Source organism: Glandiceps talaboti, chromosome 10, assembly GCF_964340395.1.
Source record: "Glandiceps talaboti chromosome 10, keGlaTala1.1, whole genome shotgun sequence".
Taxonomy (NCBI): domain Eukaryota; kingdom Metazoa; phylum Hemichordata; class Enteropneusta; family Spengelidae; genus Glandiceps; species Glandiceps talaboti.
In genome coordinates, this window is record NC_135558.1 from 20,829,263 (window position 1) to 20,855,250 (window position 25,988).

Below are 25,988 nucleotides of genomic sequence, written 5' to 3' on the forward strand. Positions count from 1 at the left end.
CATTGCAGAATGCACAGTTTTACGCTACAATATGCTTTTTGTGTGAATTGCAGATAAATGGTTTCATTTCTTAGCTATGACTACTAGAGGATTTCATTTCTCTAGTTCCAATGGTCCATAAATTTATCAAATTCAAGTCACTATATGCAAAATTAAATGAATTAGTGGTGCTGCAACATAAATAATGAAATTAAAACTCTACAGTAAATGGTATCTGCTAAACACTATGGCAGAAAGTATTTGATTTGTCCCTGAAATATCAATTGCATTGTATCGACCAATCATTTACTGTGTAACAAACTCCTTTTAAGTGATCAACACCCCTGAAATTTATTTGTCCAAAAAACAATGTATTAGCCAATCATTTACTGTGTTATAAATTCACTGTTCACCATGGATACTCATTTCTGCAGACTCCCATGATGCAATAGCCCATGGAATATATTATTTCTGCAGACTCCCATGATGCAATATCCCATAGCAAAGATACTTTATATGCACAAAATCAACTTCAGTGTTTTTCTGAAATTACAAGTAATTGTAGGTGATGTAATATCATAAAATGACTCCCCAGAAACCATAATTATGAAAGTGTCATTATTTCCTGCAGTGGTGTTCCCCTTTAAACCACTGTATTGGCCAAGTATTTTCTGTCCTCTGAATAATGTGTACCCATGAAAATGCAAAATGATAACAATCAACTCTAGGATATACAGAAAATGAAAATAAAAGTAAGCGTTGCAAATTAAAATGTTTCCACACACAAAAAACTGCTACACTACATACAATATAAGGTTGCCATCAAATTCAATTAGTTGTCCTTGAGTTATCCTTCACCAGTGTTGATTGAGTTCTCCCCAGTCTCAATGAAATGTGGGTAGGTCATTAATATTCATAATTTATTAATTACTATCCACAACCAGGTATCTATAATATACATAAACAGTATATGTTAGATGCTTTTCTAGAAGGCACATGTTTTGAGTAGTTATTTGTGGCAACACGCTCCAACTGGTTCCAACTGGTTTCAACCAGTTCTACTCAGTTTAGAGGGACAATAATCCTAGGGTAATGGGGCCAACTGGTTCAAACCAGTTCCAACTAGTTCTATCCAGTACGGTATAGTGGGACAACCACCCTAGGGTAATGGCGCCAACTGGTTCCAACCAGTTCCAACTAGTTCTACCCAGTATAGTGGGACAACCACCCGAGAGTGATACAAGCTGATCTGTGTAGGTTACTTTATCAACATTGACATTTCAATGATTGAGACACTCCATACAGTCGAATTGTTGTGAAAGCAAAACTGAATTTGACTGATCATGTGACCAACCTAGAACATGACAATGAACTAGTCCATAACGTAGTTGAATGCTTCTGTTTTGCTTTCACAAAATTTTAACAGTATTGTGTTTCAATAGTTTAATTTAAATGTTAATCATCAGGCAGATGTGAAGAACCAAATCACAACAACAGTTGTGTCTTCTAAACATTGTTTGTCACAGTACTATCAGCACCCACATCTTTCTCTTCCTTGTCAGTTTTTTTGTCAGATTTTTCATCAGCACTTGTTTCTAACTTTTCTTCTCCTTTTTCATCTGGTTTCTTTTCCTCCTCAGAAGACTGTTCAGAATCCTTTGGTGTCTTTGTCGTACTTGTCTTTTCTTTATCAGCATTTTCGGTCACAGATTCCCCTGGTTCCACCTGTGTCGAATCTGTGGCTGTTGATGTTGTGGCTACTGTTTTTGTCTCACTTTGCACATCATTACTCTGTATGGCTGCATCATGAGTTTCCAGCACATTATAGTATTCTTCTAAGTTTTCTACATCAAGTTTATTTGTAAGTTCTTCCAACTTTTCCGCTTTCCTTTTTTCATTTTCTTGAATAATAGAATACAAGTGTTCTGTGAGGGAGTCTTTGACTTCTGTTTTCTGATGGAGGCTAATTTTTGAAGCAACAAATTCCGCTTCAGCTCTTTCATATCTTCTCCTGCAAAAGAAATTAATAAAAAAAAACAATATGGCCGACATTCAGTTGAGGGAAAATTTACCAACTCACTTCTCCCACGATTGTGCATGCATGCTACTATTCCAAACTGACACTGCCAAAAAAATACACAGGGCTTGAATGGGGTAAAGATTTTTTGTTGACAAAAGTAAAAAGTGGGGGTCTATGGTTTGTCCAAAGATCAGAACACCCATACCAAGTCAGCAGGCCATAGGCCATAGGATTGGCTACAGGCACCTGTAACTTTGATCATTCAGTCAATTAAGTTTCCAGAAGTCAATTGCATTTTTCCAGGGTTTTCCAGTAGTTTCCAGGAGTCCTTTACAATTCCAGACTATAAAGAGTATTGTTTATACTTACTGAGCATCCATGTATTCTCTGCTTGCGTCCTCTATTTTGTCTCTGAGAATAGATACATCATGACTTATCAAACCATCAATTTTAGTCAGTTCTCGCTGTATTTCTTTCAACTTCCTCATTTCTGCATCGGTTCTTTTCTTTCTGGAATATTAGAAAGAATCATTTCATAACATCTTTGTCAACTTTGTGTTTAGTTCTAGTTGTGGCAGTAATGTAGAAAAGTGGACCAACTGTACAATACAATATAATACAATGTGATGCGATGCGATTCGATACAATGCAATACAATACAATACAATACAATATTATGGACATTTGTATTCAGGGAAATTCAAACTGCTGTACAGAGCACTAGCTTCTGGGTCTTGTTTTTCAGCATTTTTTCTGTGCTCCGAGAAACACACAGGTCATGAATCATGTACACATTGTTTGTGAATGTCGTAGGATGGTAACTTGATACACAAATTAGTTGAAAATCAATCAGTTTGTTTCATAGAATGTAAAATCCTTTCAAAATGAGACAAATTTTCCTGCAGACAGCAGTTTACATGTAGATTGTGTGCCACTCAGGATTATTCAAATATGCGACATTTGCATGTGAACAACCCAGATAGTTCTTTTTGAGAATATATTTCCCAAAAAATATCATCTCATGTGTTATTTTTTGCAGTGGTATTAATACTTACCTATCAGCTACTGCCTTGACAAGCATTGCTTTCTTTTTTTTATTCTCTTCCTCCATTTCTTTTTGCTGTTTCTGGATTTTTTCAATATTTGAAAGTTCTCGACTGCAAAAAATAAAAGTAATTGAACTAATTGTAAGTGTAACAAGTCATTGAGAATGACATAGTCCCGCTATGATTGGCTTTTAAGGAATTATCACTACTCTGATCACGCAACAACACTTGTGAACCTAAATCAAACAGACTTAGATATGTTGTGTCTGCTTGTTGGACATGGAACATGCCTACAACAATAAAGGATTGGTCGGGTATGGGGGATCATATCACGATGAAGATGGATATGCACATGTATGTCATAGAACACTGTCCTAATACCAACTTTGAATGTGATCTGTTCAAGAATGTCTGAGTTATGGCTTTGGACATGAAAATTCACAAACAAAATGGCTGCCAGGCGGCCATATTGGATCGTATCATGACAACAATGAGTATGCACATATATGCCATAGAACACTGTCCTAATACCAACTTTGAATGAGATCTGTTCAAGCATGTCTGAGTTATGGCTTTAGACAAGGAAAATTTGCAAACAAAATGGCTGCTAGGCGGCCATATTGGATCGTATCATGAAACAAATTGACGTGCATATGTATGCCATTGTATGTCGCTCCTGTACCAAGTTTGAAAAAAATTGGTCCAGGCATCTCCAAGAAACGGCTGCGGACGGACGCACGGACAGACGGAACCCAATCCATACGTCCCCGTCCCATACTTCGTCCGGCGGGGACTAAAAACATTCACCATCAAAACAAAACTGTAGATCATCCCTTAGATGGTAACATACATTGTGTTGCTCCAGCCTAAACAGTCTACAGTCTACATTGTGTGAGGGTGCCCCATCACAGTGTACACCTTACAGTCTATTCTGATGTGTGAGGGCGCTGTCATGGTGTACCTTATAGAATATTGTGATGTGTGAGGGAACTCCATCACGGTGTACCTTATAGACTATTTCAATGTGTGAGGGCGCCCCGCCACAGTGTAGTTTATGGACTACTCTTCCCTTTGATTACTCTTAAAATTTGACTGTGTTTATATTTACAAGAATACCAATGAAAACTATCAACTCAACTTAAAGGGTTTCCACAAATTCTTACTATAGCTTTTCTCATCAGTTCAGCGTATTTACAAATGTCTATATTTTCTGTTCTTTGAAATGTTGTCTTCTATCAAATCAAGTGATATCGTGATGAATGAATGGTAATACAGTGCCTGGCTTTTGAATGTGCAAGTTGCCATTTTGAGCCCTATTCCTGCCACCTGCTTCTGAATGAGCAAACACCACACTTAGTTTGCCACTGTTGTACATGCATTGTATACAATACAAGGAATGACATGATTGGAGTAAATAAGATAGCTCCTTCTAACACGGCCAATCAAATACTCCATACCTTATACCTTCTTTTTCATCGATTTCATGGAGAACTGCTTTCTTCTTTTCAACTTTCTGATTTTTATCAGCAATTTCTGCTGTCTCATCTCTTGTTATGTCACCCTGCTTGTCTACACTCTCTGAACTCTCATCATGTTTTGCTTTATTTCTCCTTTCTTGAGGTGGTGTACTTTTGTTATTCTGAGTTGGACCAACAGGTCTGGCTCTGACTTTCTTCGGCACTGATAATCTTTGGTTATCACTCAGTGCTTCATTGGTTTCAATCTGTCTCTGTCGCTGGGCAAGCATCATCTTTGACCTTTGACCTGCTCCAACTTGGTGCTGTCTTGGTTTTCCCATCTGCATTCTGTGTGGTTGTCTGCCATGCTGACCTCTGACACTGTCATCAATATCTGTGAGAGGGGAGAGAGATGCACAGAGAGAGAGAGAGAGAGAGAGAGAGAGAGAGAGAGAGAGAGAAAGAGAGAGAGAGAGAGTGAGTGAGAAAGAGAGAGAAAGAAAGAGAGAGAGAGAGAGAGAGAGAGAGTGAGTGAGAAAGAGAGAGAGAATGAGAGAGTGAGAGAGAAAGAGTGAGAGTGAGAGAGATAAAAGTGGCAAATGGACAGATAGAGAAAAGGTAGAGAGATTAATACATTCCTTCATATATTTTTAAAATCATTTTTAAAAATGAAATTCTTTATTATTGTTATTACCCGGTACCTATATTCTTATATTTGACTCTGTAAACTGACTTTTTCCGGGAATGCATTACATCTATTATCTTGGCAATATATGTACAATATCTCATGGCAGTACAAGTTTATGAAATATATCTAAAATATCTCATGGAAGTACAAGTTTATGAAATATATCTACAATATCTCATGGAAGTACAAGTTTATGAAATATATCTACAATATCTCATGGAAGTACAAGTTTATGAAATATATCTACAATATCTCATGGAAGTACAAGTTTATGAAATATATCTACAATATCTCATGGAAGTACAAGTTTATGAAATATATCTACAATATCTCATGGAAGTACAAGTTTATGAAATATATCTACAATATCTCATGGAAGTACAAGTTTATGAAATATATCTACAATATCTCATGGAAGTACAAGTTTATGAAATCTTGGATAATAAAGAGAAGGTTGAAGTTTGTCAGTGCTCTTCACTAAGTCATGACTTTGTTATTTTACTATTCTTTTCTCTTGGATAAAAGCAATCTGATTAAAATCCGATGTGGTGAAAGCGGCTAGATATCCTTATTTACCTCTATTCATCGTGTTGTGACGTTTGTTTTGTTCGGAGTGATCGCCGCCTTCAGCGATCACTCCGAACAAAACAACGTCACAACACGATGAATAGAGGTAAATAAGGACATCTAGCCGCTTTCACCACATCGGATTTTAATCAGATTGGGATAAAATATATTGAGTTATTTACATTATGAAACAAACAATGTACAGTCATGGAGATTGAATGGTTAGAGTGGCCAGCATTGAATCTACAAGCATAGACACCATACGTGTATGAGGATCTATGATTCAAGTTGTTCTGTGTCTCATCACTACTGTTTTTATCTACATGGCTAAAGACTGAGTACATTCATGGTGTGCTTCAATCAAGCAAGTTGTAGTATAATTGGGACCTGGTAGGACAGAGATTGCAATGTAAATACTTTAAATCATATGTGAACATGCTGCAATGGATTGTATGCTTACAAGGCAGTTGTGGAAGTTTATGTCTGTGGCCATTGGGGTATACAAACTTTAAACTCAAGATAGCTGCAATAATTGTAGTGTTTGTTGAGATTTTGAGGGTTTTTTCTTTTTTGTGTTTTTTTTTCATTCCAATATTTAACTGGAAGCAAACGCTATGTACAATTCCTGTAATATTTACTCAAATAGATGAGATCACACTGAAAAGGTGAGCGAGATGTCAATGTACTAGTAGTCTACCCATTTCAAAATGCTGCATGTGTTGCTACTTTTGCTGATTTTGATGGGATTGGGGTACCTCTGAATGTTACTTGGCTCTTGAAGGCTTGATTGATGTTGGAGTTAGAAAATGACCAATTTTTGGCAGGTAAGGCATAATTTTAGCAGGAAAGATCCACCCAATTTTGTGATTCAGATCTGAATCTCTTCCGTCTATTTGTGGTAACATACGTTACAGGAATTGTAGTGTTTGCTTCCAAAACAGAACAGAAGAAAATGCCCTCAAAATTACAACACCACTCAAGACTAAGCTCTGGATATTTGTGCTCCGATAACTCCAACACATCTCCATTTCTCTAGAGATGTGTCGGAGTTATCAGAGTGCTGCATATATATACTTGATATATACAGAGCCACGGTGTTGGTGGTCAGTCTATACTTTACCATTTACACTATTAAAGAGCCAGAGAGCACAGGTGTATCTATCACCCATTACATTAAAACCAAACAAAAATAGTAGATTTCCGTAAAGCAACAATCATTGTTTTTATACACTCATAATAACGTAGCTGCAATAGCTGTAGTAGTATTTTTTTCGGGGGGGGGGGGTCAGCTTTTCGTCCTTTTGGATATTGCACTCCAAAATAATAAAGAACGCAAAAATGTTGCGGCCCGTCAGTTTTACAGGTGATGTAACTTAGTATGTATGGATGAATGGCGTGGCTGTTATATAACCAAGTCACAATAATAAAAGGGTTGTCTACATGGGCCATGGCCACGACACACCCATGTCTCAATGAGGAATGGAGAATCATGGAATATCATGACATTTACAATATTTACACACCATCCAGTCTGTGCCGAGTTTTGTGTGTGGTGCCATTTTGAATTGTACCAAAAAACAACTTACCCTGTGTCTGTCCTTTCAATTGCCGTAACTGATCGTCAGTAAATCCAACCCAATCCATTTGCATTGATATAGTATAATGTATTAGAAAATCACTGCGTTTCTTTGAACTACAAACAAAACGTGTATGACGTGTAATATAGCTACATTTTACGGTCTCTGATCGACAAATGGTAACGAGTACAGCTGTTGCCACGTTCACCGAATCGTATATCAGTATCACCCACCGATGCGTTTTTCCACTCGCGTGTTCTTCCTATCCCCTCCTCAAACATACAACAAGAAAGGCTCTTAGAAAAGTATTGAAAAATAAATGTCTTCAACTACTTTCAAGGCCATGTCCACATAAGAAATGATACGTGGGAAAGTTACTCCGGTGTACGTGTATTTTGTTTTCAAAGCTGGGCGCTGCCATTTTGGAATCTGACATATCGACGATGGTCCGCGAGAGGGCTCTATTCACCAGAACTCGACTAGTCTGATTTTAATCAACAATACTTTTAACGATTATGATGAACTACCTAATGAGTACAGTATCTGATACGGCGAGCAATGTGTTAACTCACATATTACGATTACAGTTTTAAGTCGGTACGGATAACTTATCTCGCCATTAAAAAAATTACTACCCCCCCCCCCCCACCACCACCACCACCACCCCCCCCCCCAAAAAAATAGAGTTGGTCGGGTTATCGGGAAAAAACACACTGTTTCTGTTTACTAGCAACTGTCTTTCAGTATTTTCTCGTGGGCATTAAACGAGTCGTTAGTATATCACCTTATAACTTTGCTACAAGTACTTGCCTACGGCCATACTACGTAGAAAACACCGGTTCTCGTCCGATCACCGAAGTTAAGCTGCGTCGGGCGTGGTTAGTACTTGGATGGGAGACCGCCTGGGAATACCACGTGCCGTAGGCGTTTTTTATTTTATTTTTTTTTTCATTTCTTTTCATTTTACTCGAGATATGTTTGTATGATTATTTTTTTCATAGATCACATTATTAAAAATAGAAAAAACAACAAAAAGTCAAACAATTGCAGAGTGAAATACCTAGAAATTCATTGGTTACTTTTTGTCGTAGATGGCGCTCGTCACTAGAGGCGCAACCCCGAGAAGTTCACGACATTGTCGTAAGACTCGTAACGATCGTATGTGTCAGAGAAGGTTCATTTAACCTGCAATACAAATCCCATTATTGTTTTTTTCTACCATCTTTTCCGAAACAACGTTCCTTCCTGACGGACTACAACTCAGTTCAATTGTAAAAATAAACAAACGTTTGTTTCCGATAACATGACTTCAGAAAATAGGGTAGGTCGTAATTCTATGTTATGTTATGCTATGTTATGTGATGTGATGTTATGTTATGTTATTTATTTATTTGCAGAATGTACAGTTTAAATTCTAGACACAGTCTTAAAAGACATGGAATGTGATTTTAAAGAAAAATTTACCTGTAAACTACCGTTTGAATTGTGTTCCTTGGAATAAACACTATCCTTGAGGTAGTTCATCATAATCGTTAAAAGTATTGTAAACTTAGACCGACATATTGAATTAGTAGTATGCCAGATATGAATTTGTCGTCAACTTTTTCTGAGAGCAACGAATCGAACACCCTCAGCAACAACCACCTGTAGCAACAACATATGACATACCATGAGTACAGTATCTGATACGGCGAGCTATGTGTTCACTCATCACATATTAGGGACCGGACAGAATTTACGGCAGGGGGTGGGCCTGGGGAGAAATTATCTCTGACTTGGTTTTTTTCCTGGCCCCCCCATCCACTGTGACCAAAATTTCACAGCCCCCCCTTTCAAAAGTATGAAAATTTCATGGCCCCCCCCCCCCCAAAAAAAAAGAAAAAAAAAGTGCACAATATCCTGCCCCCTACAATAACTAAAAGAGTACAATTTTTTTGTTACTGTAGCACAACTGTAATATTTCTTTTGGTACTACTATTATGTTACTATTTCAACTTAGTAGTTGTAGAGGAAGTTTTTTAGAAAACAAAAAAAACAAAAACATTTTGACTATACATGTAATCATACACATGTGGTATAATCTTGTTTATTTCCCAACTAGACACCATAAGTAGTCATCACTTAATACCAAGGCATTTGATGTGGTGGTTTTAACTGTCATTCACTGATACATACACAGAAACACAGACACAGAGTAAACACACATTCACATGCGTGATTTATGAAAAACTGTAGTCTGGACATTTGTGGGGAGTATCTAAGGACCTCACATCACCTACATAGTGTATTCAAATATCTATTTATACTCATAACACAATAACTATCTAATGTCAAACATTTGTGATGTCATGAAGTGCTAGCAAACTAAGGATTTTATGCACACTGAGGTCTGACAAATATAGCTTTCACTTTCCTACACCAAATGCATTACCAATACACATGTAAATGTAAGACATTTGTGACTTCATGAAAGTGCAAAGAAATTCAGAATGTTGTGGAATACTTAGATGTAATCAATATGCTTTCAGTTCCAAAACCATACATATTTAAACCTATAGTGTCAGGCATTTGTGTCTTCATGATGGGAACAGCAAATTCAGAATTGTATTCAATACACTGTACAGTGATCAGATGAGTATTACTCACAGTTTTCTAAACCATTCACATTAAGCTTGAAGTACAGTGTCAATGATGAATAGCCTTTGCAATATAATCCCTTTATTCATAATCTTGAATTTATATAAAGGCAAGTTTCCATGATCCAGCCAGTCTACCTGATCTAGTTTGAACAATAAGGGAACCATCCTGGTCTTTTTGATGGCTAGACTCATTTTATTCGCTGTCACTCTCACTGTCACTGTCACTAGTACTTGATGTATCGGTGTCACTATCACTACGAATTTCTTCTAAAACAATATCTCCTTCTTCACTGTCACACAGTTCCTCTTCACTTTCATCACCTGTGTTCTTTTCAATCACTGACTTCTGTTGCTCTCTTGAAGTTCTTCTTAACACATCACATGTAACAGCTTTCAACATGTCATCCTTCCTACCATGTATGTTTAGTTGCTGATATTTCAAGTACTTGTCTAATTCAGCAACCTGAAGAGAGCTTAACTTTCCATGCACAACTAAGTCAAGCCAATTATAGTCCTGGTACGGCTTGATTTTCTTCTCCTTTTTCTGACTTAACCTTGTACGCATTCTCATTTCTTGAACATTCTTTAGGTTTTGTAGGTGTTGAACATATGCTTCAATATGTTTGCAATCAACATAAAATAATTTTGAAAATTCTTCCACCTATTATTTGGTTGTCAATTCACCCCTTCTGAATTTCCTTGTGATATTTGACCTGGGTTGCCAGTCATCTGCCTCTCTCTGCTTTCCTTCACTGTCAACAGTTGGACACTTATGAACTGGAAGATAGTGCATTGGACTGTCCGGGTCTGGTACAGGTTGAGGAATTCTTACCATCTCTGGTCCCAACTATGTATATTGACTAGAGTATTCATATACCTCTCCATTGCTTTAGTGCAAAGTCACTGATGAAAAAACACTTAACATCATGCAGACATCTAAATGCTTTACAATATTTAGTACAGATAGATGCATTTGATGATGCTGAGGAGGGAAATAGTTTAATTTCACTGGTTTTAGATAGAAAGAAAGACAAGTCTTGCCTCACATCTTCAGACTCTAGTGAGTCTGAGAGTGAAACTCAAAAATAGTGTCAAGGAAAGAAATAAAACACCTATCTAAATTAATCTGGCCAGACGTTTTTGTATTTACATTTTTCACCAAAAGGTCACTTTTTAATCACATAAATTACAGGTCCTATATATATATATATAATTATGTATCCTTGATGGTAATTACACACTGAACCTATTTCCACAGTGCTAAAATGTATGTATGTATGTATGTATGTATACATATGTGTGTGTGTAAGTGTGTGTGTGTGTGTGTGTGTGTGTGAACAACATGGAGTATATAAGAGTAATTCAGGGTGTATCAAATTAATCTTGAGTAGTGTTTTTATGCTTCACTAAATAGGTACATACAAACGTACACACTTCCATTTTAATACATAAATGAAAGTGTAGACATTCAATATTAAAGGCGATATCAAGTGCTATCTCATGCAATGTTAAATTTTAATTTATTGCTAAATTTTAACATATTAATTTTTTTCAATGACAAAATATTTCGCGCCCCCCCCCCCTTTCAAACCATGAGAATTTTCATGGCCCCCCCTTCAAGCCTCTCATTTTTTTCATGGCCCCCCCCCCCAATTTCTCCCCAGGCCCCCCCCCTGCCGTAAATTCTGTCCGGTCCCTTACGATTACAGTTTTAAGTCGGTACGGATAACTTATCTCGCCATTTAAAAAATTACTGCCCCCCCCCCCCCCACCACCACCACCACCCCAAAAAATAGGGTTGGTCGGGTTATCGGGAAAAAACACACTGTTTCTGTTTACTAGCAACTGTCTTTCAGTATTTTCTCGTGGGCATTAAACGAGTCGTTAGTATATCACCTTATAACTTTGCTACAAGTACTTGCCTACGGCCATACTACGTAGAAAACACCGGTTCTCGTCCGATCACCGAAGTTAAGCTGCGTCGGGCGTGGTTAGTACTTGGATGGGAGACCGCCTGGGAATACCACGTGCCGTAGGCGTTTTTTTTTTTTTTTTTTTTTCATTTCTTTTCATTTTACTCGAGATATGTTTGTATGATTATTTTCTTCATAGATCACATTATTAAAAATAGAAAAAAACAACAAAAAGTCAAACAATTGCAGAGTGAAATACCTAGAAATTCATTGGTTACTTTTTGTCGTAGATGGCGCTCGTCACTAGAGGCGCAACCCCGAGAAGTTCACGACATTGTCGTAAGACTCGTAACGATCGTATGTGTCAGAGAAGGTTCATTTAACCTGCAATACAAATCCCATTATTGTTTTTTTCTACCATCTTTTCCGAAACAACGTTCCTTCCTGACGGACTACAACTCAGTTCAATTGTAAAAATAAACAAACGTTTGTTTCCGATAACATGACTTCAGAAAATAGGGTAGGTCGTAATTCTATGTTATGTTATGTTATGCTATGTTATGTGATGTGATGTTATGTTATGTTATTTATTTATTTGCAGAATGTACAGTTTAAATTCTAGATACAGTCTTAAAAGACATGGAATGTGATTTTAAAGAAAAATTTACCTGTAAACTACCGTTTGAATTGTGTTCCTTGGAATAAACACTATCCTTGAGGTAGTTCATCATAATCGTTAAAAGTATTGTAAACTTAGACCGACATATTGAATTAGTAGTATGCCAGATATGAATTTGTCGTCAACTTTTTCTGAGAGCAACGAATCGAACACCCTCAGCAACAACCACCTGTAGCAACAACATATGACATACCATGAGTACAGTATCTGATACGGCGAGCTATGTGTTCACTCACATATTACGATTACAGTTTTAAGTCGGTACGGATAACTTATCTCGCCATTTAAAAAATTTCTGCCCCCCCCCCCCACCACCACCACCACCACCACCACCACCACCCCAAAAAATAGGGTTGGTCGGGTTATCGGGAAAAAACACACTGTTTCTGTTTACTAGCAACTGTCTTTCAGTATTTTCTCGTGGGCATTAAACGAGTCGTTAGTATATCACCTTATAACTTTGCTACAAGTACTTGCCTACGGCCATACTACGTAGAAAACACCGGTTCTCGTCCGATCACCGAAGTTAAGCTGCGTCGGGCGTGGTTAGTACTTGGATGGGAGACCGCCTGGGAATACCACGTGCCGTAGGCGTTTTTTATTTTATTTTTTTTTTCATTTCTTTTCATTTTACTCGAGATATGTTTGTATGATTATTTTTTTCATAGATCACATTATTAAAAATAGAAAAAAAACAAAAAGTCAAACAATTGCAGAGTGAAATACCTAGAAATTCATTGGTTACTTTTTGTCGTAGATGGCGCTCGTCACTAGAGGCGCAACCCCGAGAAGTTCACGACATTGTCGTAAGACTCGTAACGATCGTATGTGTCAGAGAAGGTTCATTTAACCTGCAATACAAATCCCATTATTGTTTTTTTCTACCATCTTTTCCGAAACAACGTTCCTTCCTGACGGACTACAACTCAGTTTAATTGTAAAAATAAACAAACGTTTGTTTCCGATAACATGACTTCAGAAAATAGGGTAGGTCGTAATTCTATGTTATGTTATGCTATGTTATGTGATGTGATGTGATGTTATGTTATGTTATGTTATTTATTTATTTGCAGAATGTACAGTTTAAATTCTAGATACAGTCTTAAAAGACATGGAATGTGATTTTAAAGAAAAATTTACCTGTAAACTACCGTTTGAATTGTGTTCCTTGGAATAAACACTATCCTTGAGGTAGTTCATCATAATCGTTAAAAGTATTGTAAACTTAGACCGACATATTGAATTAGTAGTATGCCAGATATGAATTTGTCGTCAACTTTTTCTGAGAGCAACGAATCGAACACCCTCAGCAACAACCACCTGTAGCAACAACATATGACATACCATGAGTACAGTATCTGATACGGCGAGCTATGTGTTCACTCATCACATATTACGATTACAGTTTTAAGTCGGTACGGATAACTTATCTCGCCATTTAAAAAATTACTGCCCCCCCCCCCCACCACCACCACCACCCCAAAAAATAGGGTTGGTCGGGTTATCGGGAAAAAACACACTGTTTCTGTTTACTAGCAACTGTCTTTCAGTATTTTCTCGTGGGCATTAAACGAGTCGTTAGTATATCACCTTATAACTTTGCTACAAGTACTTGCCTACGGCCATACTACGTAAAAAACACCGGTTCTCGTCCGATCACCGAAGTTAAGCTGCGTCGGGCGTGGTTAGTACTTGGATGGGAGACCGCCTGGGAATACCACGTGCCGTAGGCGTTTTTTATTTTATTTTTTTTTTCATTTCTTTTCATTTTACTCGAGATATGTTTGTATGATTATTTTCTTCATAGATCACATTATTAAAAATAGAAAAAAAAAAAAAAAGTCAAACAATTGCAGAGTGAAATACCTAGAAATTCATTGGTTACTTTTTGTCGTAGATGGCGCTCGTCACTAGAGGCGCAACCCCGAGAAGTTCACGACATTGTCGTAAAACTCGTAACGATCGTATGTGTCAGAGAAGGTTCATTGAACCTGCAATACAAATCCCATTATTGTTTTTTTCTACCATCTTTTCCGAAACAACGTTCCTTCCTGACGGACTACAACTCAGTTTAATTGTAAAAATAAACAAACGTTTGTTTCCGATAACATGACTTCAGAAAATAGGGTAGGTCGTAATTCTATGTTATGTTATGTTATGCTATGTTATGTGATGTGATGTTATGTTATGTTATTTATTTATTTGCAGAATGTACAGTTTAAATTCTAGATACAGTCTTAAAAGACATGGAATGTGATTTTAAAGAAAAATTTACCTGTAAACTACCGTTTGAATTGTGTTCCTTGGAATAAACACTATCCTTGAGGTAGTTCATCATAATCGTTAAAAGTATTGTAAACTTAGACCGACATATTGAATTAGTAGTATGCCAGATATGAATTTGTCGTCAACTTTTTCTGAGAGCAACGAATCGAACACCCTCAGCAACAACCACCTGTAGCAACAACATATGACATACCATGAGTACAGTATCTGATACGGCGAGCTATGTGTTCACTCATCACATATTACGATTACAGTTTTAAGTCGGTACGGATAACTTATCTCGCCATTTAAAAAATTACTGCCCCCCCCCCCCCCACCACCACCACCACCACCCCAAAAAATAGGGTTGGTCGGGTTATCGGGAAAAAACACACTGTTTCTGTTTACTAGCAACTGTCTTTCAGTATTTTCTCGTGGGCATTAAACGAGTCGTTAGTATATCACCTTATAACTTTGCTACAAGTACTTGCCTACGGCCATACTACGTAGAAAACACCGGTTCTCGTCCGATCACCGAAGTTAAGCTGCGTCGGGCGTGGTTAGTACTTGGATGGGAGACCGCCTGGGAATACCACGTGCCGTAGGCGTTTTTTATTTTATTTTTTTTTTCATTTCTTTTCATTTTACTCGAGATATGTTTGTATGATTATTTTTTTCATAGATCACATTATTAAAAATAGAAAAAAAACAAAAAGTCAAACAATTGCAGAGTGAAATACCTAGAAATTCATTGGTTACTTTTTGTCGTAGATGGCGCTCGTCACTAGAGGCGCAACCCCGAGAAGTTCACGACATTGTCGTAAGACTCGTAACGATCGTATGTGTCAGAGAAGGTTCATTTAACCTGCAATACAAATCCCATTATTGTTTTTTTCTACCATCTTTTCCGAAACAACGTTCCTTCCTGACGGACTACAACTCAGTTTAATTGTAAAAATAAACAAACGTTTGTTTCCGATAACATGACTTCAGAAAATAGGGTAGGTCGTAATTCTATGTTATGTTATGCTATGTTATGTGATGTGATGTGATGTTATGTTATGTTATGTTATTTATTTATTTGCAGAATGTACAGTTTAAATTCTAGATACAGTCTTAAAAGACATGGAATGTGATTTTAAAGAAAAATTTACCTGTAAACTACCGTTTGAATTGTGTTCCTTGGAATAAACACTATCCTTGAGGTAGTTCATCATAATCGTTAAAAGTATTGTAAACTTAGACCGACATATTGAATTAGTAGTATGCCAGATATGAATTTGTCGTCAACTTTTTCTGAGAGCAACGAATCGAACACCCTCAGCAACAACCACCTGTAGCAACAACATATGACATACCATGAGTACAGTATCTGATACGGCGAGCTATGTGTTCACTCATCACATATTACGATTACAGTTTTAAGTCGGTACGGATAACTTATCTCGCCATTTAAAAAATTACTGCCCCCCCCCCCCCCACCACCACCACCACCCCAAAAAATAGGGTTGGTCGGGTTATCGGGAAAAAACACACTGTTTCTGTTTACTAGCAACTGTCTTTCAGTATTTTCTCGTGGGCATTAAACGAGTCGTTAGTATATCACCTTATAACTTTGCTACAAGTACTTGCCTACGGCCATACTACGTAAAAAACACCGGTTCTCGTCCGATCACCGAAGTTAAGCTGCGTCGGGCGTGGTTAGTACTTGGATGGGAGACCGCCTGGGAATACCACGTGCCGTAGGCGTTTTTTATTTTATTTTTTTTTTCATTTCTTTTCATTTTACTCGAGATATGTTTGTATGATTATTTTCTTCATAGATCACATTATTAAAAATAGAAAAAAAAAAAAAAAAGTCAAACAATTGCAGAGTGAAATACCTAGAAATTCATTGGTTACTTTTTGTCGTAGATGGCGCTCGTCACTAGAGGCGCAACCCCGAGAAGTTCACGACATTGTCGTAAAACTCGTAACGATCGTATGTGTCAGAGAAGGTTCATTGAACCTGCAATACAAATCCCATTATTGTTTTTTTCTACCATCTTTTCCGAAACAACGTTCCTTCCTGACGGACTACAACTCAGTTTAATTGTAAAAATAAACAAACGTTTGTTTCCGATAACATGACTTCAGAAAATAGGGTAGGTCGTAATTCTATGTTATGTTATGTTATGCTATGTTATGTGATGTGATGTTATGTTATGTTATTTATTTATTTGCAGAATGTACAGTTTAAATTCTAGATACAGTCTTAAAAGACATGGAATGTGATTTTAAAGAAAAATTTACCTGTAAACTACCGTTTGAATTGTGTTCCTTGGAATAAACACTATCCTTGAGGTAGTTCATCATAATCGTTAAAAGTATTGTAAACTTAGACCGACATATTGAATTAGTAGTATGCCAGATATGAATTTGTCGTCAACTTTTTCTGAGAGCAACGAATCGAACACCCTCAGCAACAACCACCTGTAGCAACAACATATGACATACCATGAGTACAGTATCTGATACGGCGAGCTATGTGTTCACTCACATATTACGATTACAGTTTTAAGTCGGTACGGATAACTTATCTCGCCATTTAAAAAATTTCTGCCCCCCCCCCCCCCACCACCACCACCACCACCACCACCACCACCCCAAAAAATAGGGTTGGTCGGGTTATCGGGAAAAAACACACTGTTTCTGTTTACTAGCAACTGTCTTTCAGTATTTTCTCGTGGGCATTAAACGAGTCGTTAGTATATCACCTTATAACTTTGCTACAAGTACTTGCCTACGGCCATACTACGTAGAAAACACCGGTTCTCGTCCGATCACCGAAGTTAAGCTGCGTCGGGCGTGGTTAGTACTTGGATGGGAGACCGCCTGGGAATACCACGTGCCGTAGGCGTTTTTTATTTTATTTTTTTTTTCATTTCTTTTCATTTTACTCGAGATATGTTTGTATGATTATTTTCTTCATAGATCACATTATTAAAAATAGAAAAAAACAACAAAAAGTCAAACAATTGCAGAGTGAAATACCTAGAAATTCATTGGTTACTTTTTGTCGTAGATGGCGCTCGTCACTAGAGGCGCAACCCCGAGAAGTTCACGACATTGTCGTAAGACTCGTAACGATCGTATGTGTCAGAGAAGGTTCATTTAACCTGCAATACAAATCCTATTATTGTTTTTTTCTACCATCTTTTCCGAAACAACGTTCCTTCCTGACGGACTACAACTCAGTTTAATTGTAAAAATAAACAAACGTTTGTTTCCGATAACATGACTTCAGAAAATAGGGTAGGTCGTAATTCTATGTTATGTTATGCTATGTTATGTGATGTGATGTGATGTTATGTTATGTTATGTTATTTATTTATTTGCAGAATGTACAGTTTAAATTCTAGATACAGTCTTAAAAGACATGGAATGTGATTTTAAAGAAAAATTTACCTGTAAACTACCGTTTGAATTGTGTTCCTTGGAATAAACACTATCCTTGAGGTAGTTCATCATAATCGTTAAAAGTATTGTAAACTTAGACCGACATATTGAATTAGTAGTATGCCAGATATGAATTTGTCGTCAACTTTTTCTGAGAGCAACGAATCGAACACCCTCAGCAACAACCACCTGTAGCAACAACATATGACATACCATGAGTACAGTATCTGATACGGCGAGCTATGTGTTCACTCATCACATATTACGATTACAGTTTTAAGTCGGTACGGATAACTTATCTCGCCATTTAAAAAATTACTGCCCCCCCCCCCACCACCACCACCACCCCAAAAAATAGGGTTGGTCGGGTTATCGGGAAAAAACACACTGTTTCTGTTTACTAGCAACTGTCTTTCAGTATTTTCTCGTGGGCATTAAACGAGTCGTTAGTATATCACCTTATAACTTTGCTACAAGTACTTGCCTACGGCCATACTACGTAGAAAACACCGGTTCTCGTCCGATCACCGAAGTTAAGCTGCGTCGGGCGTGGTTAGTACTTGGATGGGAGACCGCCTGGGAATACCACGTGCCGTAGGCGTTTTTTATTTTATTTTTTTTTTCATTTCTTTTCATTTTACTCGAGATATGTTTGTATGATTATTTTCTTCATAGATCACATTATTAAAAATAGAAAAAAAAAAAAAAAAGTCAAACAATTGCAGAGTGAAATACCTAGAAATTCATTGGTTACTTTTTGTCGTAGATGGCGCTCGTCACTAGAGGCGCAACCCCGAGAAGTTCACGACATTGTCGTAAAACTCGTAACGATCGTATGTGTCAGAGAAGGTTCATTGAACCTGCAATACAAATCCCATTATTGTTTTTTTCTACCATCTTTTCCGAAACAACGTTCCTTCCTGACGGACTACAACTCAGTTTAATTGTAAAAATAAACAAACGTTTGTTTCCGATAACATGACTTCAGAAAATAGGGTAGGTCGTAATTCTATGTTATGTTATGTTATGCTATGTTATGTGATGTGATGTTATGTTATGTTATTTATTTATTTGCAGAATGTACAGTTTAAATTCTAGATACAGTCTTAAAAGACATGGAATGTGATTTTAAAGAAAAATTTACCTGTAAACTACCGTTTGAATTGTGTTCCTTGGAATAAACACTATCCTTGAGGTAGTTCATCATAATCGTTAAAAGTATTGTAAACTTAGACCGACATATTGAATTAGTAGTATGCCAGATATGAATTTGTCGTCAACTTTTTCTGAGAGCAACGAATCGAACACCCTCAGCAACAACCACCTGTAGCAACAACATATGACATACCATGAGTACAGTATCTGATACGGCTAGCTATGTGTTCACTCATCACATATTACGATTACAGTTTTAAGTCGGTACGGATAACTTATCTCGCCATTTAAAAAATTACTGCCCCCCCCCCCACCACCACCACCACCCCAAAAAATAGGGTTGGTCGGGTTATCGGGAAAAAACACACTGTTTCTGTTTACTAGCAACTGTCTTTCAGTATTTTCTCGTGGGCATTAAACGAGTCGTTAGTATATCACCTTATAACTTTGCTACAAGTACTTGCCTACGGCCATACTACGTAGAAAACACCGGTTCTCGTCCGATCACCGAAGTTAAGCTGCGTCGGGCGTGGTTAGTACTTGGATGGGAGACCGCCTGGGAATACCACGTGCCGTAGGCGTTTTTTATTTTATTTTTTTTTTCATTTCTTTTCATTTTACTCGAGATATGTTTGTATGATTATTTTCTTCATAGATCACATTATTAAAAATAGAAAAAAACAACAAAAAGTCAAACAATTGCAGAGTGAAATACCTAGAAATTCATTGGTTACTTTTTGTCGTAGATGGCGCTCGTCACTAGAGGCGCAACCCCGAGAAGTTCACGACATTGTCGTAAGACTCGTAACGATCGTATGTGTCAGAGAAGGTTCATTTAACCTGCAATACAAATCCCATTATTGTTTTTTTCTACCATCTTTTCCGAAACAACGTTCCTTCCTGACGGACTACAACTCAGTTTAATTGTAAAAATAAACAAACGTTTGTTTCCGATAACATGACTTCAGAAAATAGGGTAGGTCGTAATTCTATGTTATGTTATGCTATGTTATGTGATGTGATGTGATGTTATGTTATGTTATGTTATTTATTTATTTGCAGAATGTACAGTTTAAATTCTAGATACAGTCTTAAAAGACATGGAATGTGATTTTAAAGAAAAATTTACCTGTAAACTACCGTTTGAATTGTGTTCCTTGGAATAAACACTATCCTTGAGGTAGTTCATCATAATCGTTAAAAGTATTGTAAACTTAGACCGACATATTGAATTAGTAGTATGCCAGATATGAATTTGTCGTCAACTTTTTCTGAGAGCAACGAATCGAACACCCTCAGCAACAACCACCTGTAGCAACAACATATGACATACCATGAGTACAGTATCTGATACGGCGAGCTATGTGTTCACTCATCACATATTACGATTACAGTTTTAAGTCGGTACGGATAACTTATCTCGCCATTTAAAAAATTACTGCCCCCCCCCCCCACCACCACCACCACCCCAAAAAATAGGGTTGGTCGGGTTATCGGGAAAAAACACACTGTTTCTGTTTATTACTAGCAACTGTCTTTCAGTATTTTCTCGTGGGCATTAAACGAGTCGTTAGTATATCACCTTATAACTTTGCTACAAGTACTTGCCTACGGCCATACTACGTAGAAAACACCGGTTCTCGTCCGATCACCGAAGTTAAGCTGCGTCGGGCGTGGTTAGTACTTGGATGGGAGACCGCCTGGGAATACCACGTGCCGTAGGCGTTTTTTATTTTATTTTTTTTTCATTTCTTTTCATTTTACTCGAGATATGTTTGTATGATTATTTTTTTCATAGATCACATTATTAAAAATAGAAAAAAAAAAAAAAGTCAAACAATTGCAGAGTGAAATACCTAGAAATTCATTGGTTACTTTTTGTCGTAGATGGCGCTCGTCACTAGAGGCGCAACCCCGAGAAGTTCACGACATTGTCGTAAGACTCGTAACGATCGTATGTGTCAGAGAAGGTTCATTTAACCTGCAATACAAATCCCATTATTGTTTTTTTCTACCATCTTTTCCGAAACAACGTTCCTTCCTGACGGACTACAACTCAGTTCAATTGTAAAAATAAACAAACGTTTGTTTCCGATAACATGACTTCAGAAAATAGGGTAGGTCGTAATTCTATGTTATGTTATGCTATGTTATGCTATGTTATGTGATGTGATGTTATGTTATGTTATTTATTTATTTGCAGAATGTACAGTTTAAATTCTAGATACAGTCTTAAAAGACATGGAATGTGATTTTAAAGAAAAATTTACCTGTAAACTACCGTTTGAATTGTGTTCCTTGGAATAAACACTATCCTTGAGGTAGTTCATCATAATCGTTAAAAGTATTGTAAACTTAGACCGACATATTGAATTAGTAGTATGCCAGATATGAATTTGTCGTCAACTTTTTCTGAGAGCAACGAATCGAACACCCTCAGCAACAACCACCTGTAGCAACAACATATGACATACCATGAGTACAGTATCTGATACGGCGAGCTATGTGTTCACTCACATATTACGATTACAGTTTTAAGTCGGTACGGATAACTTATCTCGCCATTTAAAAAATTTCTGCCCCCCCCCACCACCACCACCACCACCACCACCACCACCACCCCAAAAAATAGGGTTGGTCGGGTTATCGGGAAAAAACACACTGTTTCTGTTTACTAGCAACTGTCTTTCAGTATTTTCTCGTGGGTATTAAACGAGTCGTTAGTATATCACCTTATAACTTTGCTACAAGTACTTGCCTACGGCCATACTACGTAGAAAACACCGGTTCTCGTCCGATCACCGAAGTTAAGCTGCGTCGGGCGTGGTTAGTACTTGGATGGGAGACCGCCTGGGAATACCACGTGCCGTAGGCGTTTTTTATTTTATTTTTTTTTTCATTTCTTTTCATTTTACTCGAGATATGTTTGTATGATTATTTTCTTCATAGATCACATTATTAAAAATAGAAAAAAAAAAAAAAAAGTCAAACAATTGCAGAGTGAAATACCTAGAAATTCATTGGTTACTTTTTGTCGTAGATGGCGCTCGTCACTAGAGGCGCAACCCCGAGAAGTTCACGACATTGTCGTAAAACTCGTAACGATCGTATGTGTCAGAGAAGGTTCATTGAACCTGCAATACAAATCCCATTATTGTTTTTTTCTACCATCTTTTCCGAAACAACGTTCCTTCCTGACGGACTACAACTCAGTTTAATTGTAAAAATAAACAAACGTTTGTTTCCGATAACATGACTTCAGAAAATAGGGTAGGTCGTAATTCTATGTTATGTTATGCTATGTTATGCTATGTTATGTGATGTGATGTTATGTTATGTTATTTATTTATTTGCAGAATGTACAGTTTAAATTCTAGATACAGTCTTAAAAGACATGGAATGTGATTTTAAAGAAAAATTTACCTGTAAACTACCGTTTGAATTGTGTTCCTTGGAATAAACACTATCCTTGAGGTAGTTCATCATAATCGTTAAAAGTATTGTAAACTTAGACCGACATATTGAATTAGTAGTATGCCAGATATGAATTTGTCGTCAACTTTTTCTGAGAGCAACGAATCGAACACCCTCAGCAACAACCACCTGTAGCAACAACATATGACATACCATGAGTACAGTATCTGATACGGCGAGCTATGTGTTCACTCACATATTACGATTACAGTTTTAAGTCGGTACGGATAACTTATCTCGCCATTTAAAAAATTTCTGCCCCCCCCCACCACCACCACCACCACCACCACCACCCCAAAAAATAGGGTTGGTCGGGTTATCGGGAAAAAACACACTGTTTCTGTTTACTAGCAACTGTCTTTCAGTATTTTCTCGTGGGTATTAAACGAGTCGTTAGTATATCACCTTATAACTTTGCTACAAGTACTTGCCTACGGCCATACTACGTAGAAAACACCGGTTCTCGTCCGATCACCGAAGTTAAGCTGCGTCGGGCGTGGTTAGTACTTGGATGGGAGACCGCCTGGGAATACCACGTGCCGTAGGCGTTTTTTATTTTATTTTTTTTTTCATTTCTTTTCATTTTACTCGAGATATGTTTGTATGATTATTTTCTTCATAGATCACATTATTAAAAATAGAAAAAAACAACAAAAAGTCAAACAATTGCAGAGTGAAATACCTAGAAATTCATTGGTTACTTTTTGTCGTAGATGGCGCTCGTCACTAGAGGCGCAACCCCGAGAAGTTCACGACATTGTCGTAAGACTCGTAACGATCGTATGTGTCAGAGAAGGTTCATTTAACCTGCAATACAAATCCCATTATTGTTTTTTTCTACCATCTTTTCCGAAACAACGTTCCTTCCTGACGGACTACAACTCAGTTTAATTGTAAAAATAAACAAACGTTTGTTTCCGATAACATGACTTCAGAAAATAGGGTAGGTCGTAATTCTATGTTATGTTATGCTATGTTATGTGATGTGATGTGATGTTATGTTATGTTATGTTATTTATTTATTTGCAGAATGTACAGTTTAAATTCTAGATACAGTCTTAAAAGACATGGAATGTGATTTTAAAGAAAAATTTACCTGTAAACTACCGTTTGAATTGTGTTCCTTGGAATAAACACTATCCTTGAGGTAGTTCATCATAATCGTTAAAAGTATTGTAAACTTAGACCGACATATTGAATTAGTAGTATGCCAGATATGAATTTGTCGTCAACTTTTTCTGAGAGCAACGAATCGAACACCCTCAGCAACAACCACCTGTAGCAACAACATATGACATACCATGAGTACAGTATCTGATACGGCGAGCTATGTGTTCACTCATCACATATTACGATTACAGTTTTAAGTCGGTACGGATAACTTATCTCGCCATTTAAAAAATTACTGCCCCCCCCCCCCACCACCACCACCACCCCAAAAAATAGGGTTGGTCGGGTTATCGGGAAAAAACACACTGTTTCTGTTTATTACTAGCAACTGTCTTTCAGTATTTTCTCGTGGGCATTAAACGAGTCGTTAGTATATCACCTTATAACTTTGCTACAAGTACTTGCCTACGGCCATACTACGTAGAAAACACCGGTTCTCGTCCGATCACCGAAGTTAAGCTGCGTCGGGCGTGGTTAGTACTTGGATGGGAGACCGCCTGGGAATACCACGTGCCGTAGGCGTTTTTTATTTTATTTTTTTTTTCATTTCTTTTCATTTTACTCGAGATATGTTTGTATGATTATTTTCTTCATAGATCACATTATTAAAAATAGAAAAAAAAAAAAAAAAGTCAAACAATTGCAGAGTGAAATACCTAGAAATTCATTGGTTACTTTTTGTCGTAGATGGCGCTCGTCACTAGAGGCGCAACCCCGAGAAGTTCACGACATTGTCGTAAAACTCGTAACGATCGTATGTGTCAGAGAAGGTTCATTGAACCTGCAATACAAATCCCATTATTGTTTTTTTCTACCATCTTTTCCGAAACAACGTTCCTTCCTGACGGACTACAACTCAGTTTAATTGTAAAAATAAACAAACGTTTGTTTCCGATAACATGACTTCAGAAAATAGGGTAGGTCGTAATTCTATGTTATGTTATGTTATGCTATGTTATGTGATGTGATGTTATGTTATGTTATTTATTTATTTGCAGAATGTACAGTTTAAATTCTAGATACAGTCTTAAAAGACATGGAATGTGATTTTAAAGAAAAATTTACCTGTAAACTACCGTTTGAATTGTGTTCCTTGGAATAAACACTATCCTTGAGGTAGTTCATCATAATCGTTAAAAGTATTGTAAACTTAGACCGACATATTGAATTAGTAGTATGCCAGATATGAATTTGTCGTCAACTTTTTCTGAGAGCAACGAATCGAACACCCTCAGCAACAACCACCTGTAGCAACAACATATGACATACCATGAGTACAGTATCTGATACGGCGAGCTATGTGTTCACTCATCACATATTACGATTACAGTTTTAAGTCGGTACGGATAACTTATCTCGCCATTTAAAAAATTACTGCCCCCCCCCCCCCACCACCACCACCACCCCAAAAAATAGGGTTGGTCGGGTTATCGGGAAAAAACACACTGTTTCTGTTTACTAGCAACTGTCTTTCAGTATTTTCTCGTGGGCATTAAACGAGTCGTTAGTATATCACCTTATAACTTTGCTACAAGTACTTGCCTACGGCCATACTACGTAGAAAACACCGGTTCTCGTCCGATCACCGAAGTTAAGCTGCGTCGGGCGTGGTTAGTACTTGGATGGGAGACCGCCTGGGAATACCACGTGCCGTAGGCGTTTTTTATTTTATTTTTTTTTTCATTTCTTTTCATTTTACTCGAGATATGTTTGTATGATTATTTTTTTCATAGATCACATTATTAAAAATAGAAAAAAAAAAAAAAGTCAAACAATTGCAGAGTGAAATACCTAGAAATTCATTGGTTACTTTTTGTCGTAGATGGCGCTCGTCACTAGAGGCGCAACCCCGAGAAGTTCACGACATTGTCGTAAGACTCGTAACGATCGTATGTGTCAGAGAAGGTTCATTTAACCTGCA

General features: G+C 37.3%; 1 protein-coding gene and 14 non-coding genes across 15 annotated transcripts; 14 read left to right on the forward strand and 1 right to left on the reverse strand.

The window, feature by feature from the left end:
* Positions 1 to 256: 256 nt before the first annotated feature.
* On the reverse strand, positions 257 to 7,573 carry LOC144441187 (RAB6-interacting golgin-like). Its single transcript, XM_078130739.1, has 5 exons — positions 7,344 to 7,573; positions 4,503 to 4,896; positions 3,055 to 3,156; positions 2,369 to 2,509; positions 257 to 1,990 (listed from the first exon to the last, which is right to left on the reverse strand). The coding sequence occupies exons 1-5, from the start codon at positions 7,405 to 7,407 to the stop codon at positions 1,486 to 1,488; spliced, it is 1,206 nt and encodes a 401-aa protein (XP_077986865.1). The 5' UTR covers positions 7,408 to 7,573; the 3' UTR covers positions 257 to 1,485.
* Positions 7,574 to 8,142: 569 nt separating this feature from the next.
* Positions 8,143 to 8,261, forward strand: LOC144441767 (5S ribosomal RNA). The gene has a single exon (XR_013481482.1). It is a non-coding gene; the product is annotated as a 5S ribosomal RNA (ribosomal RNA).
* Positions 8,262 to 11,893: 3,632 nt separating this feature from the next.
* On the forward strand, positions 11,894 to 12,012 carry LOC144441768 (5S ribosomal RNA). Its single transcript, XR_013481483.1, has one exon. It is a non-coding gene; the product is annotated as a 5S ribosomal RNA (ribosomal RNA).
* Positions 12,013 to 13,040: 1,028 nt separating this feature from the next.
* On the forward strand, positions 13,041 to 13,159 carry LOC144441769 (5S ribosomal RNA). Its single transcript, XR_013481484.1, has one exon. It is a non-coding gene; the product is annotated as a 5S ribosomal RNA (ribosomal RNA).
* A 1,020-nt stretch (positions 13,160 to 14,179) lies between these two features.
* Positions 14,180 to 14,298, forward strand: LOC144441820 (5S ribosomal RNA). Its single transcript, XR_013481532.1, has one exon. It is a non-coding gene; the product is annotated as a 5S ribosomal RNA (ribosomal RNA).
* Positions 14,299 to 15,319: 1,021 nt separating this feature from the next.
* LOC144441770 (5S ribosomal RNA) lies at positions 15,320 to 15,438 on the forward strand. Its single transcript, XR_013481485.1, has one exon. It is a non-coding gene; the product is annotated as a 5S ribosomal RNA (ribosomal RNA).
* Positions 15,439 to 16,460: 1,022 nt separating this feature from the next.
* LOC144441822 (5S ribosomal RNA) lies at positions 16,461 to 16,579 on the forward strand. Its single transcript, XR_013481534.1, has one exon. It is a non-coding gene; the product is annotated as a 5S ribosomal RNA (ribosomal RNA).
* A 1,031-nt stretch (positions 16,580 to 17,610) lies between these two features.
* Positions 17,611 to 17,729, forward strand: LOC144441771 (5S ribosomal RNA). The gene has a single exon (XR_013481486.1). It is a non-coding gene; the product is annotated as a 5S ribosomal RNA (ribosomal RNA).
* A 1,021-nt stretch (positions 17,730 to 18,750) lies between these two features.
* LOC144441772 (5S ribosomal RNA) lies at positions 18,751 to 18,869 on the forward strand. Its single transcript, XR_013481487.1, has one exon. It is a non-coding gene; the product is annotated as a 5S ribosomal RNA (ribosomal RNA).
* A 1,016-nt stretch (positions 18,870 to 19,885) lies between these two features.
* LOC144441773 (5S ribosomal RNA) lies at positions 19,886 to 20,004 on the forward strand. The gene has a single exon (XR_013481488.1). It is a non-coding gene; the product is annotated as a 5S ribosomal RNA (ribosomal RNA).
* Positions 20,005 to 21,029: 1,025 nt separating this feature from the next.
* On the forward strand, positions 21,030 to 21,148 carry LOC144441775 (5S ribosomal RNA). The gene has a single exon (XR_013481490.1). It is a non-coding gene; the product is annotated as a 5S ribosomal RNA (ribosomal RNA).
* A 1,031-nt stretch (positions 21,149 to 22,179) lies between these two features.
* LOC144441776 (5S ribosomal RNA) lies at positions 22,180 to 22,298 on the forward strand. The gene has a single exon (XR_013481491.1). It is a non-coding gene; the product is annotated as a 5S ribosomal RNA (ribosomal RNA).
* Positions 22,299 to 23,326: 1,028 nt separating this feature from the next.
* Positions 23,327 to 23,445, forward strand: LOC144441777 (5S ribosomal RNA). The gene has a single exon (XR_013481492.1). It is a non-coding gene; the product is annotated as a 5S ribosomal RNA (ribosomal RNA).
* Positions 23,446 to 24,470: 1,025 nt separating this feature from the next.
* Positions 24,471 to 24,589, forward strand: LOC144441778 (5S ribosomal RNA). The gene has a single exon (XR_013481493.1). It is a non-coding gene; the product is annotated as a 5S ribosomal RNA (ribosomal RNA).
* Positions 24,590 to 25,607: 1,018 nt separating this feature from the next.
* On the forward strand, positions 25,608 to 25,726 carry LOC144441779 (5S ribosomal RNA). Its single transcript, XR_013481494.1, has one exon. It is a non-coding gene; the product is annotated as a 5S ribosomal RNA (ribosomal RNA).
* The last annotated feature ends 262 nt before the right edge of the window (positions 25,727 to 25,988 follow it).

Bases quoted from the DNA above. Each gene is read 5' to 3' on its own strand.
- LOC144441187 (XM_078130739.1), bottom strand. From the start codon at position 7,407: ATGCAAATGGATTGGGTTGGATTTACTGACGATCAGTTACGGCAATTG. The intron at 3,157-4,502 runs GTATGGAGTATT...TATTTTTTGCAG, and splicing joins GATGAAAAAGAAGGTATAAG to TCGAGAACTTTCAAATATTG. The intron at 2,510-3,054 runs GTAAGTATTAAT...CTAATATTCCAG, and splicing joins GTCAAGGCAGTAGCTGATAG to AAAGAAAAGAACCGATGCAG.